General features: G+C 41.0%; 1 protein-coding gene across 3 annotated transcripts in view; it reads left to right on the top strand.

The window, feature by feature from the left end:
- The window catches only part of LOC141073979 (gastrula zinc finger protein XlCGF66.1-like), a 393,515-nt gene extending 375,143 nt beyond the window's left edge, over window positions 1–18,372 (top strand). For all 3 annotated transcript variants that reach the window (XM_073561511.1, XM_073561509.1, XM_073561510.1), the window contains 6 exons: window positions 10,529–10,675; window positions 10,804–10,983; window positions 11,068–11,191; window positions 11,275–11,372; window positions 11,571–11,661; window positions 17,466–18,372. In XM_073561511.1, the coding sequence (XP_073417612.1) occupies window positions 10,604–10,675; window positions 10,804–10,983; window positions 11,068–11,191; window positions 11,275–11,372; window positions 11,571–11,661; window positions 17,466–18,235 (1,335 nt within the window). In that variant the 5' untranslated portion in view covers window positions 10,529–10,603 and the 3' untranslated portion in view covers window positions 18,236–18,372. The remainder of the gene's footprint in view (window positions 1–10,528; window positions 10,676–10,803; window positions 10,984–11,067; window positions 11,192–11,274; window positions 11,373–11,570; window positions 11,662–17,465) is intronic.
- Window positions 18,373–19,729: the final 1,357 nt, after the last annotated feature.

The raw sequence follows: 19,729 nt of genomic DNA, 5'->3' as shown, positions 1-19,729 counted from the left end.
GGAGATTTTGATTCTCTGCGTATACTTTTGGACACTGGACACTTGTGGATTGTGTGAGGCCCACTGATATCTGAGCGCTATGTGACACGCTCGATGGCACAGCTGCCTGTGACCAAAGTGACGAGAGGATAATGGAGATTTTGAATCTCTGCGTACACTTTTGGACACTGGACACTTGTGGATTTTGTGAGGCCCACTGATATCTGAGCGCTATGTGACACGCTCGATGGCACAGCTGCCTGTGACCAAAGTGACGAGAGGATAATGGAAATTTTGAATCTCTGCGTACACTTTTGGACACTGGACACTTGTGGATTGTGTGAGGCCCACTGATATCTGAGCGCTATGTGACACGCTCGATGGCACAGCTGTGACAAAAGTGACTAGAGGATAGGGGAGATTGGATTGCTTTTAAAAAAGCAGTTTGCGGAGCAGTGGGTAAACAGCAATGCCAGCGTGTCAGGAAGCCTTAGAAGGCAGCCCAACAACCAACACCACTGATACACCACAATATAGCCTCCCCTTGCACTGCACACACAGTGACTTGTGTGTTGTGCAGGCCAAATCGCTAGCAGCAGAAGCAGTTCTTTTGTCTTCTTCCCTGCCTAACGCTCTCCCTACAGAATCAGCAGCAACCTCTCCCTATACTAAGATCGGCAGAAGTAAGATGGCGGTCGGCGTGCACGCCCTTTTATACCCCCTGTGACGCCCACCAAAGCAAGCCAATCACTTGCATGCTCTTCTGAAAGATGGTGGTGAACCGTGCCTAGGTCATCACGTTGCCCACAGTGTCCGTGGATCCTGATTGGCTGAAAAAGAGCGCAAAACAAACTTTTGAAACGCGACTTTGGCGCGTAAGTCGCCGACCTCGTGGCCGACCTCATCCTAGGGTCGGGTTTCGTTTCATGAAACCCGACTTTGCCAAAAGTCGGTGACTTTTGAATTTTTTCGACCCGTTTCGCTCAACTCTAGTCATAGGTGTAATTACCTTTTCCAACCCATAGGTGTCACTGTGTTTTATGTAACCAGTGTTTTCATCTTTATTAATAAGGAATATATTTATTATACTAATAATATGTAGGAATGTAAAGCCATGAACCAAAATAAGAATATATGAGTGGATGAATGAATGAATAAAAGAATTGTTGCATATAACTCAGAACTGAAACATTTTCCTTTGTAATGAAACCGTAGCATTGCTATATTTAATGAAGCAAAATTCTATAGTAGATATTACTTTACTATTGATGAAAGAAAAAATAAAAATGTAAGAATTAAAATAAAAAATAGAATAAAAAATTAAATTAAAAATGAGAATAAAAATAAGGCCTTTATGTTGATGCAGAGTAGTTATGTCCTCAGTAATATATACCCTTAATATTTCCATGATCTGGATTATTTCATAATTGTCATAAACTTGTATTACCAAAACATTCAAATTATGCAACTTTGCATGTAATACTCCTCAGAAATGACTCTTTATAATACTCAATGTTATTATACCCAATACTTATACCATTGTACCTTATTAATATTTCTTTTTTATTAAAATGTGTGAAGAAGAGGTATTAATCAAATGTGATGATGTAGTCAGGATCAAAAACACTTTTTCCCCATTAATACCGAAAAATATTGTTTTATGAAATAATTCATTTATCAAAACCAAAATTAAAAATAATTAATTTATAAATTGTGTAAATATTATACTTGCTTATACCATTATTTGTCTGAAGATGTGTAACCATTAAAACTAATTTGAATATTATAAAATTATCCTTTGGAAAAATTAATTTAAATGTAGATTTTCTTCATAAACCATTTTGATGTGCGATTGCACTTAGCGCTTATCACAATTAACTAAATCAAGAAATTACTATAGAAATATATGTTGTGTAGATAATATTTCATTATATCTTAATATTCTAGTAATTTAACTGATCTGCATATTTCTCCTAAAGACAGGTTTTTTGTTTTTTTTTGTTTTTTTTTTAATGCATTCAGAATCCTGAGGCCTCACACACACCAAACGTATCACATTACTCGCTCAGCAGCTGCTCCTACACTCAGTCACTGTCACTCAGACTGTGTCACATATTATCCCACATACAGAGTTGTGATGAATACACGTATTTTAACCCAAATTATCCTAATTATCAATGCATTGTAAACTATTTAAATTTAGTCTTAATATTTCTTTGAATATTCCCCAAATACAAATGATATAAAAATATATTGTATAGCTATACTTGACATTTAGGCTGAGTTCACACGTGGCGTTTTTTTCGCGTTTCCGCGGCGGTTTTAACCGCGCGATTTTGCCGCGAAAAATAAGCATCCCATGCATTCCTATGGGATTCCGCAATGCTGTGCTAATGCTGCGGTTTTTACCGCGGCGGAATCGCTTCGCGGTAAAAACCGCAGCATGCTCATTAATTTTGCGGAATCGCAGCGATCCCGCACCCATAGGAATGCATTGTTCCGCTTACTTCCCGCAAGTGGCTGTGCACACCATGCGAAAAGTAAGCAGAGCAATTGCGGATGGTACCCACGGTCCGGAGGAGATGAGACTGTCCTCCGGGCTTTGGGTACCATATCCCTGTAAAAAATAGAATTAAAATAAAAAAATATTGTTATTCTTACCTTCCGGCGTCCCGCACAGCATTCCCGCCTCTCTCCACGCTTCCGTTCCCAGTAATCCTTTGCGAAAATGCCCGCGATGGCGTCCGTTCTCGCGGGATCGCGAAGTCTCGCGGTAATTCGCGATGACATCGCGCGAATGACCGCGAGACTTCGCAATCCCGCGAGAACGGACGTCATCGCGGGCATTTTCGCAAAGGATTACTGGGAACGGCTGCGCGGGAAGACGGAAGGTGAGAATAACACCATTTTTTATTTTTTTTAACATTCTATCTTTTACTACTGATGCTGCATAGGCGGCCTCAGTAGTAAAAAGTTGGTCACACTCGTCAAACACTATGTTTGACGAGTGTGACCAACCTGTCAATCAGTTCTCCAAGCGATGCTACAGATCGCTTGGAAAACGCTAGCGTTTTGCAAGCTAATTACGCTTGCAAAATGCTAGTTTTTCCGCGGGAAAATCACGGGAATTTAAAATGCGACTTTCCCGCGGAATGGAATTCCGGAATTCTCGCGGTAATTTCCGCGAGAGTTCCGGTACGTGTGCACTTAGGCTTAAGCATGGAAAAAAATTCCATTGGTTTGCAAAAGTTGAGACCCTCCTTAAAAATTATTTTCCTAAAGAACAGGGACATAGTATACTGGTATACTTATTATTAGAACAAGGTTCAAATTTCATATACTGTGGTAGTCATTCATAGAATCATAGAATCGTAGAGTTGGAAGGGACCTCCTGGGCCATCTGGTCCAACCCCCTGCTCAAAGCAGGATTCGCTAAATCATCCCAGTCAGATGTCTGTCCAGCCTCTGTTTGAAGACTTCCATTGAAGGAGAACTCACCACTTCTCGTGGCAGCCTGTTCCACTCATTGATCACTCTAACTGTCAAAAAGTTTTTTCTAATATCTAATCTGTGTCTCCTCCCATTCAGTTTCATCCCATTGCTTCTAGTCTTTCCTTGTGCAAATAAGAATAAAGTTGATCCTTCTACAATGTGACAGCCCTTTAGATATTTGTAGACAGCTATTAAGTCTCCTCTCAGTCTTCTCTTTTGCAAACTAAACATTCCCAAATCCTGCAACCTTTCCTCATAAGACAGGGTTTGCAGACCGGTCACCATTCTGGTCGCTCTTTTCTGAACTTGCTCCAGTTTGTTGATGTCTTTTTTAAAATGTGGTGCCCAAAACTGGACACAATATTCCAGATGAGGTCTGACCAAAGAGGAGTAGAGGGAAATAATGACTTCACGTGATCTAGACTGTATGCTTCTGTTAATACATCCTAGAATTGCATTTGCCTTTTTTGCTGCTGCATCACACTGTTGACTCATATTCAGTCTGTGATCTATTAGTATACCCAAGTCTTTTTCACATGTGCTGTCACTTAGCCCTATTCCTCCCATTCTATATATGCTTTTTTCATTTTTATTGCCCAGATGTAGTACTTTGCATTTCTCCCTGTTAAAAACCATTCTGTTAGTTGCTGCCCACTTCTCCAGTTTATTTAAATCTTTTTGAATCCTCTCTCTCTCTTCTCTAGTATTAGCTATCCCTCCTAGCTTTGTGTCATCAGCAAATTTAATCAGTTTACCCTCAATTCCTTCATCTAAATCGTTGATAAAGATGTTGAACAATACAGGGCCCAGGACAGAGCCCTGTGGTACCCCACTTGAGACATTCTTCCAACTGGATGTGCAGCCATTTACGACCACTTTTTGGGTCCGATCACTAAGCCAGTTATGAATCCACCTAACAGTTGCCTTGTCCATTCCATACTTAGTCATTTTTTCAATAAGGATTGTATGAGAGACTTTGTCAAATGCTTTGCTGAAGTCAAGATATACTATATCTACAGCATTTCCTTGATCCACCCAATCAGTGATACCGTCATAGAAGGAAATTAAGTTAGTCTGACATGACTTATTAGTTACAAACCCATGCTGACTCTGTTTAATCACTTCATTCTTATCCAGGTATTGACATGCATGTTGTTTAATAATTTGTTCAAAGATCTTTCCTGGTATAGAAGTCAGACTCACCGGCCTATAGTTGCCTGGGTCCACCTTCTTCCCCTTTTTGAAGATAGGAGCAACATTTGCTCTTCTCCAGTCTTCTGGCACTTCTCCTGTTCTCCAAGAATTTTCAAAGATTATGGAGAGGGGTTCAAAAATTTCTTCTGCTATCTCCTTCAGTACTCTGGGGTGTAATTCATCTGGACCTGGAGACTTGAATTCATTTAGGTTAGCTAAGTGTTTCCTCACTATCTTTCTGTTTATAGATATCCTGGATTCTTCTATTCCCTTAATAGGACAGTGAATAACAGTTGATGTTACATTTCCTTTCTGAGAGAAAGCAGATGCAAAATAGGAATTTAAAAGTTCAGCCTTCTCAACATCCTGTCTTACCATTTCATCATTTTCATCCTGTAAAAATCCTATAGCATCTTTGACTTTTCTTTTACTTTTGACATATCCCCAAAATCCTTTATTATTGTTTTTGACATCTCTTGCAAGCCTCAATTCATTTTCAGCTTTAGATAATCTGATTTGTGCCCTGCAGGTTCTGCAGACAGCATTATATTCTTCTTTAGATATGCCTCCCTCTTTCCATTTTATAAACATTTTTTTCTTCCTTTTTAGCATGTGCTTAAGTTCTGTGTTCATCCATCCTGGTTTCCTTAAATGCTTCCTATTCTTCCCTCTTTTCGGAATTGTTAACAACTGTGCTTTGAGAATTTCATTTTTCAAGATTTCCCATCCCTCCTGGACATTTTTGTCTTTTAGGATATCCAGCCATTGGATCCCTCCAATTCTCTTTCTGAATCCCTTAAAATCTGCCTTTCTGAAATCTAACCTTGACGTCTGAGTCTTCACAGGTCTTCCGCCTCTAGTTATCCAAAATTCTAAAATAGCATGGTCACTACCTCCTAGGGTCCCAGCCACTTTTACCTCCTCAACCATTTCCTTCCTGTTTATAAGGATTAGATCCAAGGTAGCAGTTCCCCTTGTTTTCTCCCCTACCTTTTGGAAGATAAAGTTGTCAGCAAGAGAGGATAAGAATTTCCTTGACCTGTTAATTTTGCCTGAGAGAGATTCCCAACAAATGTCTGGAGAGTTGAAATCTCCCATGACAACTATGTCATATTTTTTGGAGAACTTGGCCATTTGATGCATAAAGAGTTCATCCATATCTTCAGCTTGCACAGGCGGCCTGTAGTAAATGCCTACAATGGTGTCCTTTCCATTGTTCTGTCCTTGTATTCTTACCCAAACAGTTTCCACAGAACTCCCAGTCTCTGAAGCTTCAATCTCTGTGCAGATATACGTGTTTCTAACATACAATGCGACACCTCCTCGTTTATCAAGTCTGTTTCTTACAAATAAGTTGTATCCTTCTAGTCTTGTATTCCAATCATGTGTATTGTCCCACCAAGTTTCAGTGATTCCAATGACATCATATTTCTTTTCCTGTGTTAGTAGTTCCAATTCTCCTTGTTTGTTGCCCATGCTTTGTGCATTAGTATAGAAGCATTTTAGTTTGTGATTGGTTTCTCTTTCTCCAATATTTTTATTAATTAGATTCTTTCGTCTTTGTTCTTCCTTTCCACTTCTAATAGCAGAGTTCTCAATAGCATTTGTCAGGTGTATGGCTTTTTCTGGTCTTTTGCTTCCCTTCCCATGTTGTTCTAGTATAAAGCTCTCCTTACAAGTGTAGCAAGGCGACTTCCAAATACATGTTTTCCAGTCTTCGTAAGGTGCACCCCATCTCTAGCAAGTAGTCCATCGTATAAGTAGTTCACTCCGTGATCCAGAAATCCAAATCGTTGCTGACGGCACCATCGACGTAGCCAGTTGTTCACCTGTAGAATCTTATTCCACCTCCTTGTTCCATGGCCATCCACTGGGAGGATGGAAGAGAAGACCACCTGCGCTCCCAGTTCTTTCACTTTCTTGCCTAAGTCTTCAAAGTGTCTGCAGATGGTTTCCAGGTCGTTTCTTGCGGTGTCATTTGTCCCCACATGTAGTAGCAGGAATGGGTAGTCATCTGTAGGTCTGAAGAGTCCTGATATCCTGTCAGACACATCTTTAATTTTTGCACCTGGAAGACAGCACATTTCTCTTGAAGTTATATCCGGTCTGCAGATAGCGGCCTCTGTTCCTCTCAACAGGGAATCCCCCATGACCACCACTCTCCGTTTCTTCTTCACAACATTTTTCTTTCTCCATCCAGGAGGACTCTGAAGGCGTACAAGGTTGCTGTTTGTGGGCAAAGTCTTATCCTGATGTATTTCTTCATCGTTTTCCTGCGTGAGAGCCTGGTACTGGTTTCTGAGCAGTATGGGTGCTGACTGCCTCCTGATCCTCCTGCTTCTCTGGGTCACATGTCTCCATTCCTCTGTTTCTTCAGGTGCACTTCGAATTTCTTCTCTTTCTTCTTCTCAAGTCATGCAGTAAAGGAACACACACAGAACACATTTTAAAATGCAGTTAGTTATTTCCTTTTAAGTGTTAAATATAAAATCATGCAATTATTGCAACTTCCTGTGTAAATAAAGGCATAAATCCTTGTAAGAGAATTTTTCCGATTAAGTCCTGCTTTGAAATGAAAATTCTAAGGAAAAATAAAAGAGAAGGTTAATATCATATTCATAATTCTAAATATTATTACTGATGTAGATTTTAATTTTCACTAAAAAATACAGTTCTACAATCTCTACTCCTACAAACACTCTATACTGTATGAATATGTATATACAAAACTATAGAACTACAGGATTATACTCTATAAAATAATTACATATAACTAATTGTATAATTCTTTTGCACAATATATATATAATTACTTTTTCTAGCCAATTCCTACACCCACTCTTTCCCTGTAAAAGATGTCTTTAAATATTCTTGCTACTTTGAAGTTAACAGATTTTCTGAGCTGCTCCGATGGACCCTTCAGCTCAAAGTCAATGATGTCACTCACCACCTGCTTCTGTCTGTCACATTCGGCCATCTTTTTTACAGAAAGAAGATCAAAACTCATCATTTTTCTTAATTTAATCTGTGTCTTTTCGGTGATCCTTTGCATCATTCCATAAGGCTTATAACAAACGTGATTTTCTTCGTTCTTCATAAATTTGATTTTGGGGAAAACTCATTTTAGAAGGCTTTGCTAATACAGGCTTCTGATAAGATTTTACTCTGCCTGTCTTCACAAAATTAGCACTATTTACTTTCCTTTCACGATTCTCGTGTCTTCTGACAAAATCAAGGGATTGTGCACATTCAAACAATGAATCTTTTTGTGACGCAATAACACGAGATGCAGGATTTAAAAACCAAAATTTGCTTACAAAACTCCTTATGAGGGACGGTGTTTTGACATTCTCACTCAGCATTTTGTACAGACGTTCATATATAGACATAAACGTGAAAGTACATTCCTTCCGACCAATCCTTAATTTTTGAAGAATATCAATATCTGGATGATTTTCATTTGATGAACAAAAAATTAGACTTTGTAATCTGTCTTTATCATTTAAGTTCTCATGTGTTTCACCAGATAACTTTAAAGTCAATCTCCTAGCAAAGGTTACAGGGATCCACATTTTGGACAACTGATTCTTCTCCTCGTTAGATAAATCAAATTTGTCAACACAGCTTTCAAAAACCTCAGAGTTTCTACAAACATGGATTTTGTTATCATATGCAGGAATGATTTTCCATATTTTTAGCAAACTTTTCCTTACTTTACTTCGGAGTTGGGCCTGTGAGTCGTCTATTTTTAGTGGTCCGTCTTTCCCTTGAACGTCCTCTACGTCAATTCTGAAGTCTCCTCCTACTTCTCCATCTTGTTCCACGTCTGCAAGGTCACCTTCAATGGCTGCTGCTACTATTTGCCTTTCATCTTGTAACTGCTTTTCCACATTACAATGTATCTCGGGAACATCACTATTTTCCTTTACACAATCATTTTTGGATTTCTCTGACACAGATCTATGAAATATATCTACCATCTGTAGAATATTTTTTAATCTCTCTCTTTCTCTATTGAAAAACTTAGAATCTAACTTCTGATTCTCCAGTTCACACTCTGCATATAAGCTAAGCCATAATACTTCTGGATTAGACTTGTCTACAGACTTAAATTTCAATTTACTCTGCTTAGCATAAGAATTAATGACATCCATTTTATTTCTCTTACCTTGAAATGTCTCAGCTTGTTCCTTTGATGGACAACGCTGGGCTCTTGTCTTCACACGTCTGGCTTCAGCACGCCTGGCACTTTGGCACTTGTAGTACTTCTCAATCTATCTGGCAATTCTTAGTCCTCACTTCTAGGTTCTGTCTGATTCTTGTGAGTAGTGGAGTTCCTGATAACTTGCACATATGACTGACGTTAGCAAAGTTCAATCCCCCTTTTGGGCAAGTTGAGGGAAATCCGCAAAAAAAATACAAAAATTCAGATGTGGCTAGCTCTCCAATGTAAAATAATGTGAGTCTTGTAAAATACTCAGGACTAGTTACCAGATAAAAATGTAGTGGTTTATTTGGTTTCTTCCATCAAAGAAAAGATTATTACAGAAAAACATAAAAATAGGAGAAAGAGAGATTGTCCATTAGTTCATAGCTAAGCTTGTAACCTTCTTTCCTGGAACTCTGAAAAGACATGTGTCCTGTAGTGCGTAGCTTCTCTGGATGTGAGTTGGATTAACATACCAGCTGTTCAGTTATGTCCGTGCAGAGATGACATCTTGCGTCTGTGTCTCATGTTGGTGAGGGAAGGAGCGAGCGACCTCTAGAGTGAGCCATGAATTATATACGTCTCCTAAAGCACGTGATCCAGGTATATATGGAGTTGTCCTGTACCATGAGCCAAACTTACAAAAATAGCCTATGTCGTGTCAGCTAAAGCAATGTACAGAACTGAGTCTTATACAAAATTAACGGATTATTAATATTTAAAAAACGCACGCCAATGCCACATGCGGCATGTGGAACGCACGCCAAGGCCACATGCGGCATGTGGAACGCACGCCAATGCCACATGCGGCTTTGATGGCATCTTCCCTTTAAACTGCCATGGTTTTTGTTGCAGCCGCTCCTGTGCCGTCCCTGCGGTGTTCATATATGTTATGGTTCCAAAAAGAATTAATTTGTAAAAAAAAAAAATGTTTCACTTGTTAAAAAATAGTAAAATGTGTCTTCTGCTTTGTTTTTCTTTTTACAAGAATTGTTGGAGCCAATTTTTCATTAGAAACGTTTTAATATCGGCTTTTTCTGGTGTTTTTCTTGTAATATAGGAAAGCCTAAGGCCAGAAATAATCCCCATAAATCACTGTACATGGAGACTTTGGGATCAGATCATTTCTGTCCGCGTTGATTGTGTAAACAAAAAATCTTTTCGAAAAGCCTCAAACTTCTGTGTGTGACTCAGAGCTGAGATCTAACGTGATAGAAGATTCCAGTGCGGGGAAGACGGGAAACCTTCATATAGACGGCCGGTGGGGATGGAGGCAGTGACCGACTCTGGTCAAATCTGTCTCTAGAGCCGTAATAGGAGATGAAGATGTCGTCCCCATCATGAAGGAGTTATTTCTCATGTCGCGTGTAATGAATATCTCCTGCAGTATTGCTAATGCCGATTCCAGTGCCGGTAATGAGACGAGAATTAGCGTTATGGAAGATGAGTCTATGAGGAACATGTTCAGCTGCCGACTCCGAGGTGGAAACTGCTTGTTGTCTGTGGCCTAAATATATAGGTTTTATTAGTAGATGTCAGGGAAGAAAACTAAACCCTGTAAAATAATAAATCTCATATGTTTCCCTTATTATCTCCAGTAATTGTATTATTACACAGGATTCTTATGATGTTACATCGGATCATCTTCTCATTCAGGTCTCTACAATATCGGATCCTCTCAGTGAAGATCTACAAAAGAGAATTTTCCTGATTTACCCATCAAGGACGGATATGGACAGAGACAAGATGGCGGAGAGGATATTACACCTCACCCTAGAGATCCTCTTCCGTCTCACTGGAGAGGTGAGAGATTCTGATGATGTCACATTACATCATTCTTATCTATGGGAATAACAGATGGACAGAACTGGAGAGGTGAGGACTCTGGAAATGTCTGGAGTGAGATTTATTAATGTGTCCTCCATAACCAGGATTACACAGTGGTGAAGAAGACCTCTAGTGATCGCTGTCCGGACCCTGTGTCTGAGGGATGGGGAAGACCCCTGAGCCCAATCACGGGGCCTCCACCTCACCCCCTGATCCATGAGGACATCAATGACCAGAAGATCCTAGAACTCATCTACAAGATGACTGAGCTGCTGACTGGAGAGGTGACACTGCTGGGAATGCTGGGACATTATACAGTAACGCTATGAAGGGATCGGGGGATGACGGTATATCATTGTATGTGTCAGGTTCCTATAAGGTGTCAGGATGTCTCTGTCTATTTCTCCATGGAGGAGTGGGAGTATTTAGAAGAACACAGCGATCTGTACAAGAACGTCATAATGGAGGTTCCCCAGCCCCTCACATCTCCAGGTAATAGACAGGACTAAATACACACGGCCTATAATTATCTGTATGTAGAGAATGAATTCAGTCCCTGTATGTGTTTCCTCCAGATCTATCCAGTAAGAGGACAACACCAGAGAGATGTCCCCGTCCTCGTCTTCCACAGGACTGTAACCAAGAAGATCCCAGTGCTCCTCAGGATCATCAGGTAGATGGAGAGAAGGTGTCAGGAGATCTCCCCTATGATGTGTAGACGGCTGTGAAGGTCTTGTGCTCAGTCTTGTTTTATCCACCAGTATTATATGTTTTATACTTGTGTAATGAGAGCGGTGGAGATGGCAGGATTAGAGCTGATCATAGATGGGACGTCTCCATCTGTCTGTGACTTTTACAATATTTGTTTCAGGGTGAAGATCTGACCCATATTAATACTACAGAGACACATGTGAGAGATGATGAGCGGTGTAAAGAGGAGATTCCCACATATGACTACCCAGGTGAGTGGTAACCACTGAATGCAGAGAAGTCACAGATTCCTCTCAGTCACCGGCTGTCGCTGCTTTATCGGTGGTGTAGTCCGGCCGTATTACCATGATCACCATTTTGCCTCTAGACCTCAACATTCTCCTCCACCCAAAACTGTTCAAATGACTTTGGGCATTGAAAGCCCTTTTCTATAGAACTTACAACCTGGAGGATCCACATAACTCCTGGGATTAGTGTGAGGGTGATCCCTTAAAGCGAGATCTATATGATTGCTTGTACCTGACCCAATATAGGCCGAGTGCACACTTCAAGAGTCACACCGAACACAGAGTTAGATGTCTACTCCTTTCTCAGCAAAGGCTTGCACACAACTGAAGTTTATTCTTATGACAAAGTGACAGGAAATGGGTGTCACACAATCTCCTGAGTAGCCAGTGTCAGTCTATGATAGGTCCATTTCAACTTCACTTCCATATATGGTATCCAGTATCTCAGCTTCTGCATTCCAAGGATTCCTTCCAGGATGTTGTCTGAAGACACAGACGCCATCTTGGTATACCATATCTGAACTGACTTATATAAGGTTTAATAATTGATTTCATTATCCATTCTCTTCTTCACATTAGGAGACGCTGACCATTACCTGCCCAGATCTGTAACTATAAAGCCAAATGACAGCGTACGTAGAATGTGCTGACAAGATAGAAAATCACTTGTAGAAAAATCTTATGCTGGGCCTGTAAGAGAAAGCGGAGGGTAATGATGCTGTTGGCTTCCTAGATCCCTGAGATCTTATCGGACGAATCTTCTCTCCCTTCTGTGCTGCTGAATGTCTCATGGTCCCTACAAGACAAGGTCCAGTCTTTCTGACCAAACTTCCCTTTTATGAGCGACAACAGTAAATGTGCAGTGAGGCCAAGTGTGAATTTCTGTCCAGTAACAGCAGAGTTTCCCTTTATCCTGACTTTTCAATTTGTATTAAAACCAACTAACTTCAGGAGGATTGTGATAAACTACAGGACAAACATTCCACCTGTGCCATGATAGATCTCTAAGCTGTGCGTGGCTGAGGGCTGTAATATACATTTATTCCCGCCTGCAGGAGATGTGTTGGCTCCAGCCCTGGTGTCATGGATTCCCTCCACATCATAAATTACATTGTTTTTGATCCTAAGGAATTCAGATTACTGCACAATCTCTCCTGAAATGGGGAGCAATATTATTATCTCTAATCTTCTGGTCAGGATTCATAGTAGCTCCAATAATCCACCATAAATGAGGGCAACTCTGGTTTACTGTTTAATCTCTATTTGTAGCTTTCAGTTAATGAGATTCTCGTGCTCTGGGGCGGGGCTGTGGGCGTGCCTGTGGGTGGGGCTGTGGGCGGGCCTTTATGTGGTGCTCTGATTACATATTCATCTGTATTGGCTTATGACAGGTCACTGATCCCTCACTGACCTGCCCCCCATTTTTATATAATAATAATCCTTATATAGCGCCAGCATATTCCTCAGCGCTTTACAGTTTAACAGTTTCAAAACACAAGTCATAAGTAATGTTAACAATACAATAATTAAAGCAAAATAAGCCGACCCTGCTGGTGAGAGCTTACAATCTACAATGAGGTGGGGGAGATACAGAGTACAGGTGTGTATTTACAATGATGGTCCAGCCATCTTGAGGGAGTGAGGGATAGATGGAGATAGATACACACGCACACTTACACATACAATGACTTTGATTAGTGAACGTGATAGGCCGCTCTGAAAAAATGTGTTTTAAAGGAACGCCTGAGACTATGCAAATTGTGGATAGTCATTTCTTGGGGTAGAGCATTCCAAAAGATTGGCGCAGCGCGGGAGAAGTCTTGGAGTCAGGAGTGGGAGGTACTGATTAGTGCAGATGCTAGTCGAAAGTCGTTTGCAGAGCGCAACAGTCAGGCCGATAGACAGAAATGAGGGAGGAGATGTAGGGGGGTGCTGCACTGTGGAGAGCTTTGTGGGTGAGAACAAGTACTTTGAATTGGATCCTATAATGAATGGGCAGCCAGTGTAAGGATTGGCAAAGAGCGGACGTGTCCGAGTACCGATTAGCCAGATGGATGACCCTGGCTGCTGAATTAAGGATGGACTGGAGAGGGGATAGTGGAGTAACGGAGAGGCCAATTAATAGAGCATTGCAGTAATAATAATCTTTATTTTTTATATAGCGCTAACATATTCCAGTTTGCACACATTATCATCACTGTCCCCAATGGGGCTCACAATCTAAATTCCCTATCTTTGGAATGTGGGAGGAAACCGGAGTACCTGGAGGAAACCCACGCAAACACGGGGAGAACATAGAAACTCCTTGCAGATGTTGTCCTTGGTGGGATTCGAACCCAGGACTACAGCGCTGCAAGGCTGCAGTGCTATCCACTGAGCCACCATGCTGCCCATAATCCAGGCGGGAGTGGATCAATGCTACAGTGAGGGTTTTTGTTGTTTCCATGGTGATAAGGCAGATTCTAGAGATGTTCTTTAGGTGTAAGCGGCAATAGCGGGCATGAGATTGTATATGGGATGTGAAGGAGAGATTGGTGTCAAACATAACACCCAGACAGCGCGCCTGCTGCCGTGGCGTTATTATGGTGCCACCCACGAGAGGGAAATGTCAGATTTAGGGAGGTTAGTAGACGGCAGGAGTAGAAGAATTTCAGTTTTTGAGAGGTTGAGTTTCAGATAGAGAGCGGACATGATGTTGGAGACTGCGGACAAACAGTCACTGGCGTTCTGTAGTACAGCGGGGCTAAGGTGGGGGGATGACATGTATAATTGTGTGTGTCATCAGCATAAAGATGTTACTGAAAGACAAATCTGATGGTTTGTCCAATTGGGGCGGTGTAGCGAGAGAAGAGGGCCAAGGACTGAGCCCTGAGGTACCCCGACATTGAGAGGAAGAGGAGATGACGTGGAGCCAGAGAACAAAACTCTGAAGGAGCAGTCGGAAAGATAGGAAGAGAACGAGGAGAGAGCAGTGTCCTTAATGCCCAGTGATTGGAGCCTAGAGAGTAGGAGACGGTGGTCAGCAGTGTCGAAAGATGCAGAAAGGTCGAGAAGAATGAGCAGAGAGTGGTGACCATTACGTTTTGCTGTCAGAAGGTCATTGGTCATTTTGAGTGCAGTTTAAGTCAAATGTAGGGGCGGAAGCCGGACTGTGAAGAGTCTAGGAGGAAGTGAATGGAAAGGTAATGGGTAAGCCGGGAGTAGACTAGGCGCTGCAAAAGTTTAGAGATGAAGGGGAGATTGCAGACTGGTCTGTAGTTAGTGCAGGATGGGTTGAGAGCGGGTTTCTTTAGTAATGGAGTAACGATGGCTTGTTTGAAGGAGGATGGGAAAATGCCCGAGGAGAGGTTAAAGATTGTAGTTAGGTGAGTTGTGATGACTGGAGAGAGAGACTGGAGGAGATGTGAGGGAATGGGGTCGGTCGTGCATGTAGTCGGACGAGAAGAAGACAGGAGTCTGGAGACTTCTTCTGTGATGGGCTCAAATGTGGAAAGTGAGCCATGGGAATCACAGCACTTGGTGGTTGGGTGCAGATTTCCTGACGGATATTATCTATTTTTTCTGTAAAGTGGGAGGCCAGGTCATCAGCACAAATGTCTGTGATAGGGGCTTGTGCTTTTGACCTGAGGAGGGAGTGAAAGGTGTCAAAAAGTTTCTTGGGGTTGTTGGCTAGTGAGGAGATCAGGGTGGTGAAGTAGTTCTGTTTGGCGAGGTGAAGGGCAGCGTTATAGGTTCTTAACATAAATTTGAAGTGGATGAAGTCTTCTGGTGTGCAGGTTTTTCTCCATAGGCGTTCAGCACTCCTAGAGCATCGCTGGAGAAGTTGAGTTTGTGATGTGAGCCAGGGTTGTTTTACTCTGTGTTTGGAGGTTCTGAGGGTGAGGGGAGCTACTTGGTCAAGGGTGCTTCTAAGAGTGTCGTTGTAGTGATGAACAGCCAGATCAGTACAGGAAAAAGAGGAGATTGGGGACAGTGATGAGTGTAGTCTCTTATAGACGCTACTACGCAGGCGCCGCCATCGCCGGTGACAATTTGCTGGATGTAATTTTTTTCTAAGCCTCCCAATAGCCACAATATTATAGGCATTATCACCAATAATATCAATGCTATTATATGCGTTATGTAATAATGGGGGGCAGGTCAGTGAGGGATCAGCGACCTGTCATAAGCCAATACAGATGAACATGTAATCAGAGCACCACATAAGTCTCATTGACAGTTACAGGAATCGTTTGATTGCAGTGATTGCCTCAAAAGGTTGTGCAACAAAATATTAACCCTTTCACGCCAGAGCCTGTTTTTGCCTTTGTGACCAATTTTTTCAGCTCTGACCAGTGTCACTCTATGAGGTCATAACTCTAAAATGCTTCAACGAATCCTGGTGATTGTGAGAATGTTTTCTTGTGACATATTGTACTTTATGGTAGTGGTAACATTTATGTAATATGACTTGCGTTTATTTGTTAAAAAAAGGAAATTTCACAAATGTTGAAAATTTTGCAATGTTCACTTTTTTTTAATGCTCTTAAATCAGAGAGTCATATCGCACAAAATAGTTAATAAATTAACATTTCCCACATGCCTACCATCAGCACAATTTTGGAAACAATTTTTTTTTTTGTTAGGAAGTTATAAGAGTCAAAAGTTGACCAGCGATTTCTCATTTTTACAACAAAATTTACAAAACCATTTTTTTAGGGACCACCTCACATTTGAAGTGAGTTTGGGGGGTCAATATGACAGAAAATACCCAAAAGTGTCACCATTCTAAAAACTGCACCCCTCAAGGTGCTCAAAACCACATTCAAGAAGGTTATTAACCCTTCAGGTGCTTCACAGGAATGAATGGAATGTGGAAGGAAAAAATAAACATTTCTATAACAAGAAATTTCCTTTAGACCTAATTTTTTTTACTTTCGCAAGGGTAACAGGAGAAAATGGATTATACATTTTGTTTTGCAATTTCTCCTGAGCATGCCGATGATACCCCATATGTGGGGGAAATCTACTGTTTGGGCACACACGGCAGGGTTGAGAAGGGAAGGAGCGATATTTAACTTTTTGAATGTAAAATATGCTGGAATAATTAGTGGTTGCCATGTCATGTTTGGAGAGCCCCTGATGTGCCTAAACAGTGGAAACCCACAACAAGTGACCCCATTTTGGAAACTAGACCCCCCCCCCCCAAGGAAATGTGTGATGGGCGTTTTGAGCTTCCAAGGGCTTCTTAGAAGTTAATTACGTAGAGCCGTGAAAATAAAAAGTCTTTTTTTTTCCACAAAAAATGATCTTTTCGCCCTCCGTTTTTTTTTTCCAAAGGGTAACAGGAGAAATTGGACCCCAAAAGTTGTGTAATTTGTCATTGGTGTGCTCCAATTCAAGAGCACTAGGGACAGCGCTAGTACTTGGCATTCCCTTAGTTGGAGACATTTCTCCAGAAGCGCTATTTGTCCTTCTTGTTGTACTGGTCCCTGTGTGTGAGGATGGATCAGAATCAATGCTCATTTCTGAGCTGCTACTAAAGCCCTCAAAATCCACATCGCCATCTGACACTGCACTTTCTTCACTGTCAGAACATAAAAGTGCATAAGCCTCCTCTGCACTATAATACTGATGGACCATTTTAACCATTTAACCCTAACAGTAACCCTAACTTTAGTCTAACTTTAGCCTAACAGTAACCCTAACAATAACACTTACTTTGGCCTAACAGTAACCCTAACTTTTGCATTAACTGCAACCTGCCTTATCTGTTTTTCTGTTGACAGATGAAGTGAATGCCATTACTCCAGATATATCATCATCCATTCACAGCAAAGATCTGTCATCTGATCCTATGAAACAGGTCCCATCTTCTGATTCATTACTGACTACTAAGGAAAATCAAAGTCGCAAAAGAGGCATTAAAAAACAAACTGCTCCTAAAGCAAAGAAGCCATTCTCATGTTCACAATGTGGGAAATGTTTTAACCACAAAGGGACTTTTATTAGACACCATAGAACTCACACAGGGGAGAAGCCTTTTTCCTGTTCAGAATGTGGGAAATGTTTTAACCAGAAAGGGAATCTTGATGAACACCAAAGAACTCACAAAGGAGAGAAGCCTTTTTCATGTTCAGAATGTGGGAAATGTTTTACTCAGAATTCAAGTCTTGTTACGCATGAGAGAATTCACACAGGGGAGAAGCCTTTTTCCTGTTCAGAATGTGGGAAATGTTTTAACCAGAAAGGGAATCTTGATGCACACCAAAAAACCCACACAGCAGAGAAGCCATATTCATGTTCAGAATGTGGGAAATGTTTTACTCAGAATTCAAGTCTTGTTACGCATGAGAGAATTCACACAGGGGAGAAGCCTTTTTCCTGTTCAGAATGTGGGAAATGTTTTAACAATAAATCAGATTGTGTTAAGCACCAAAAAACCCACACAGGAGAGAAGCCATATTCATGTTCAGAATGTGGGAAATGTTTTATCCGAAAATCACAATTGGTTAATCACCATGGAACTCACACAGGGGAGAAGCCTTTTTCCTGTTAATGTGGGAAATATTTTTACCAGAAAGCGCTTCTTGATCGCCATCAGAGCAGTCACACAGAGGAGAAACCTTTTTCACTTTCTTAATGTGGGAAATGTTTTACTTGGAAATCAACTGTTAATAAACATCAGAGATGTCACATAGGGGAGAAGCCTTTTTTATGTTCATAATGTTGGAATAGTTTTAGCCAAAATTGAATCTTCTTAAATGGGTTGTCTCCTGTCATTCCTCATGTTTGCTGACAAAAGGATAAAACTAAGTTTTATTAATTCCAAATATAAAACTATACCCATAATTCATCCCCTGAAGGTTAGTCAATAGGTGACTAATAGAAAAAACATGTACCCCACAGTTCAGTACAGTACATAGGGTGAGGTGATGTATACACTCACTCTCCAAGCCTCTCATTTCTATGGGTTTCATCGTCCTCACCAAAGACGACTCATCAGGAGACTATTTAATATTGATCTATATTCAAACGAGACTAGACAAAAAAAAACTAAAATCATTTATCATGTTATCCAAAACAGTCAGAAAACTAGCCCCATATTGGCAGATCCCAGACCTCAGACTATATACTGTGTAAGTTTATAAGCCAGTCCAGTGTCAGGAATAGATAGTATGTGACAATACAGTATAATTCTTGTGTTTTTCTCCTATAGGGACTGCCCTAGTTTGGTAATGTAACTGCTGTTAATTAGTAGTGCAGACAAATTGTCCAGACTAAACTCAGTCTTCAGACGGCCCAATATGTACCACTCAGGGAAAACTTACCTGCTCCAAAGATCATTAGCAGCTTCTAACTAATGGCCATGCTGCAGTCTGTCGGGAAATGAGTGCAATATCGTTATAAAGACTAGGGATATGTGCAATCATAATGTCTGGGAGATCTGTGCCATTATTTAGTATGAATATGGAAATTATCTCTGAAAGGTAAGTGTTCCCTGAGCGGTATATACTGTATTTTCACATACTATCTATTCCTGACACTGGAGTGACTTATAAACTTACAAAGTATATAGTTTGAGTTCTGGGATCTGCCAATATGGGGCTAGTTTTCTGACTGTTTCGGATAACATGATACATGATTTTAGGGTTTTCTTCATCTAGTCCCGCTTGAATATAGTTCAATATCAAATAGTCTCCTGATGAATGAATGAATGAATGAATGAATCCAATGAATATTCATTTCTCTTAAGTAGTGGCACACATGACCGCCAGCAGCAGCAGGAAGCCGGTGGCTGACACTGCGCACTACTGAAGAGTAATGAATACTCACCGCTATCTCTGATGAACAGTCCCGGTGAGCACTCCAGCAGCTGTGCAAATAACGCTATAACAACGCATTCCCATGCAATCCTATGGGAATCCGCAATTGCTGTGCCCATGCCGTGGATTTTTCCGCTGTAGAATCGCATCGCAGTAAAATCCGCACCATGTCCATTAATTTTGCGGAATCTCGGCGATTCCGCTGCTATAGGATTGCATTGAAACGC

Source organism: Dendrobates tinctorius, unplaced genomic scaffold (genome assembly GCF_039654945.1).
Source record: "Dendrobates tinctorius isolate UK_male_01 unplaced genomic scaffold, ASM3965494v1 ptg000321l, whole genome shotgun sequence".
Lineage (NCBI taxonomy): Eukaryota > Metazoa > Chordata > Amphibia > Anura > Dendrobatidae > Dendrobates > Dendrobates tinctorius.
The sequence above is the reverse complement of the archived record's forward strand: the minus strand, read 5'-3'. Positions and strand labels throughout refer to the sequence as shown.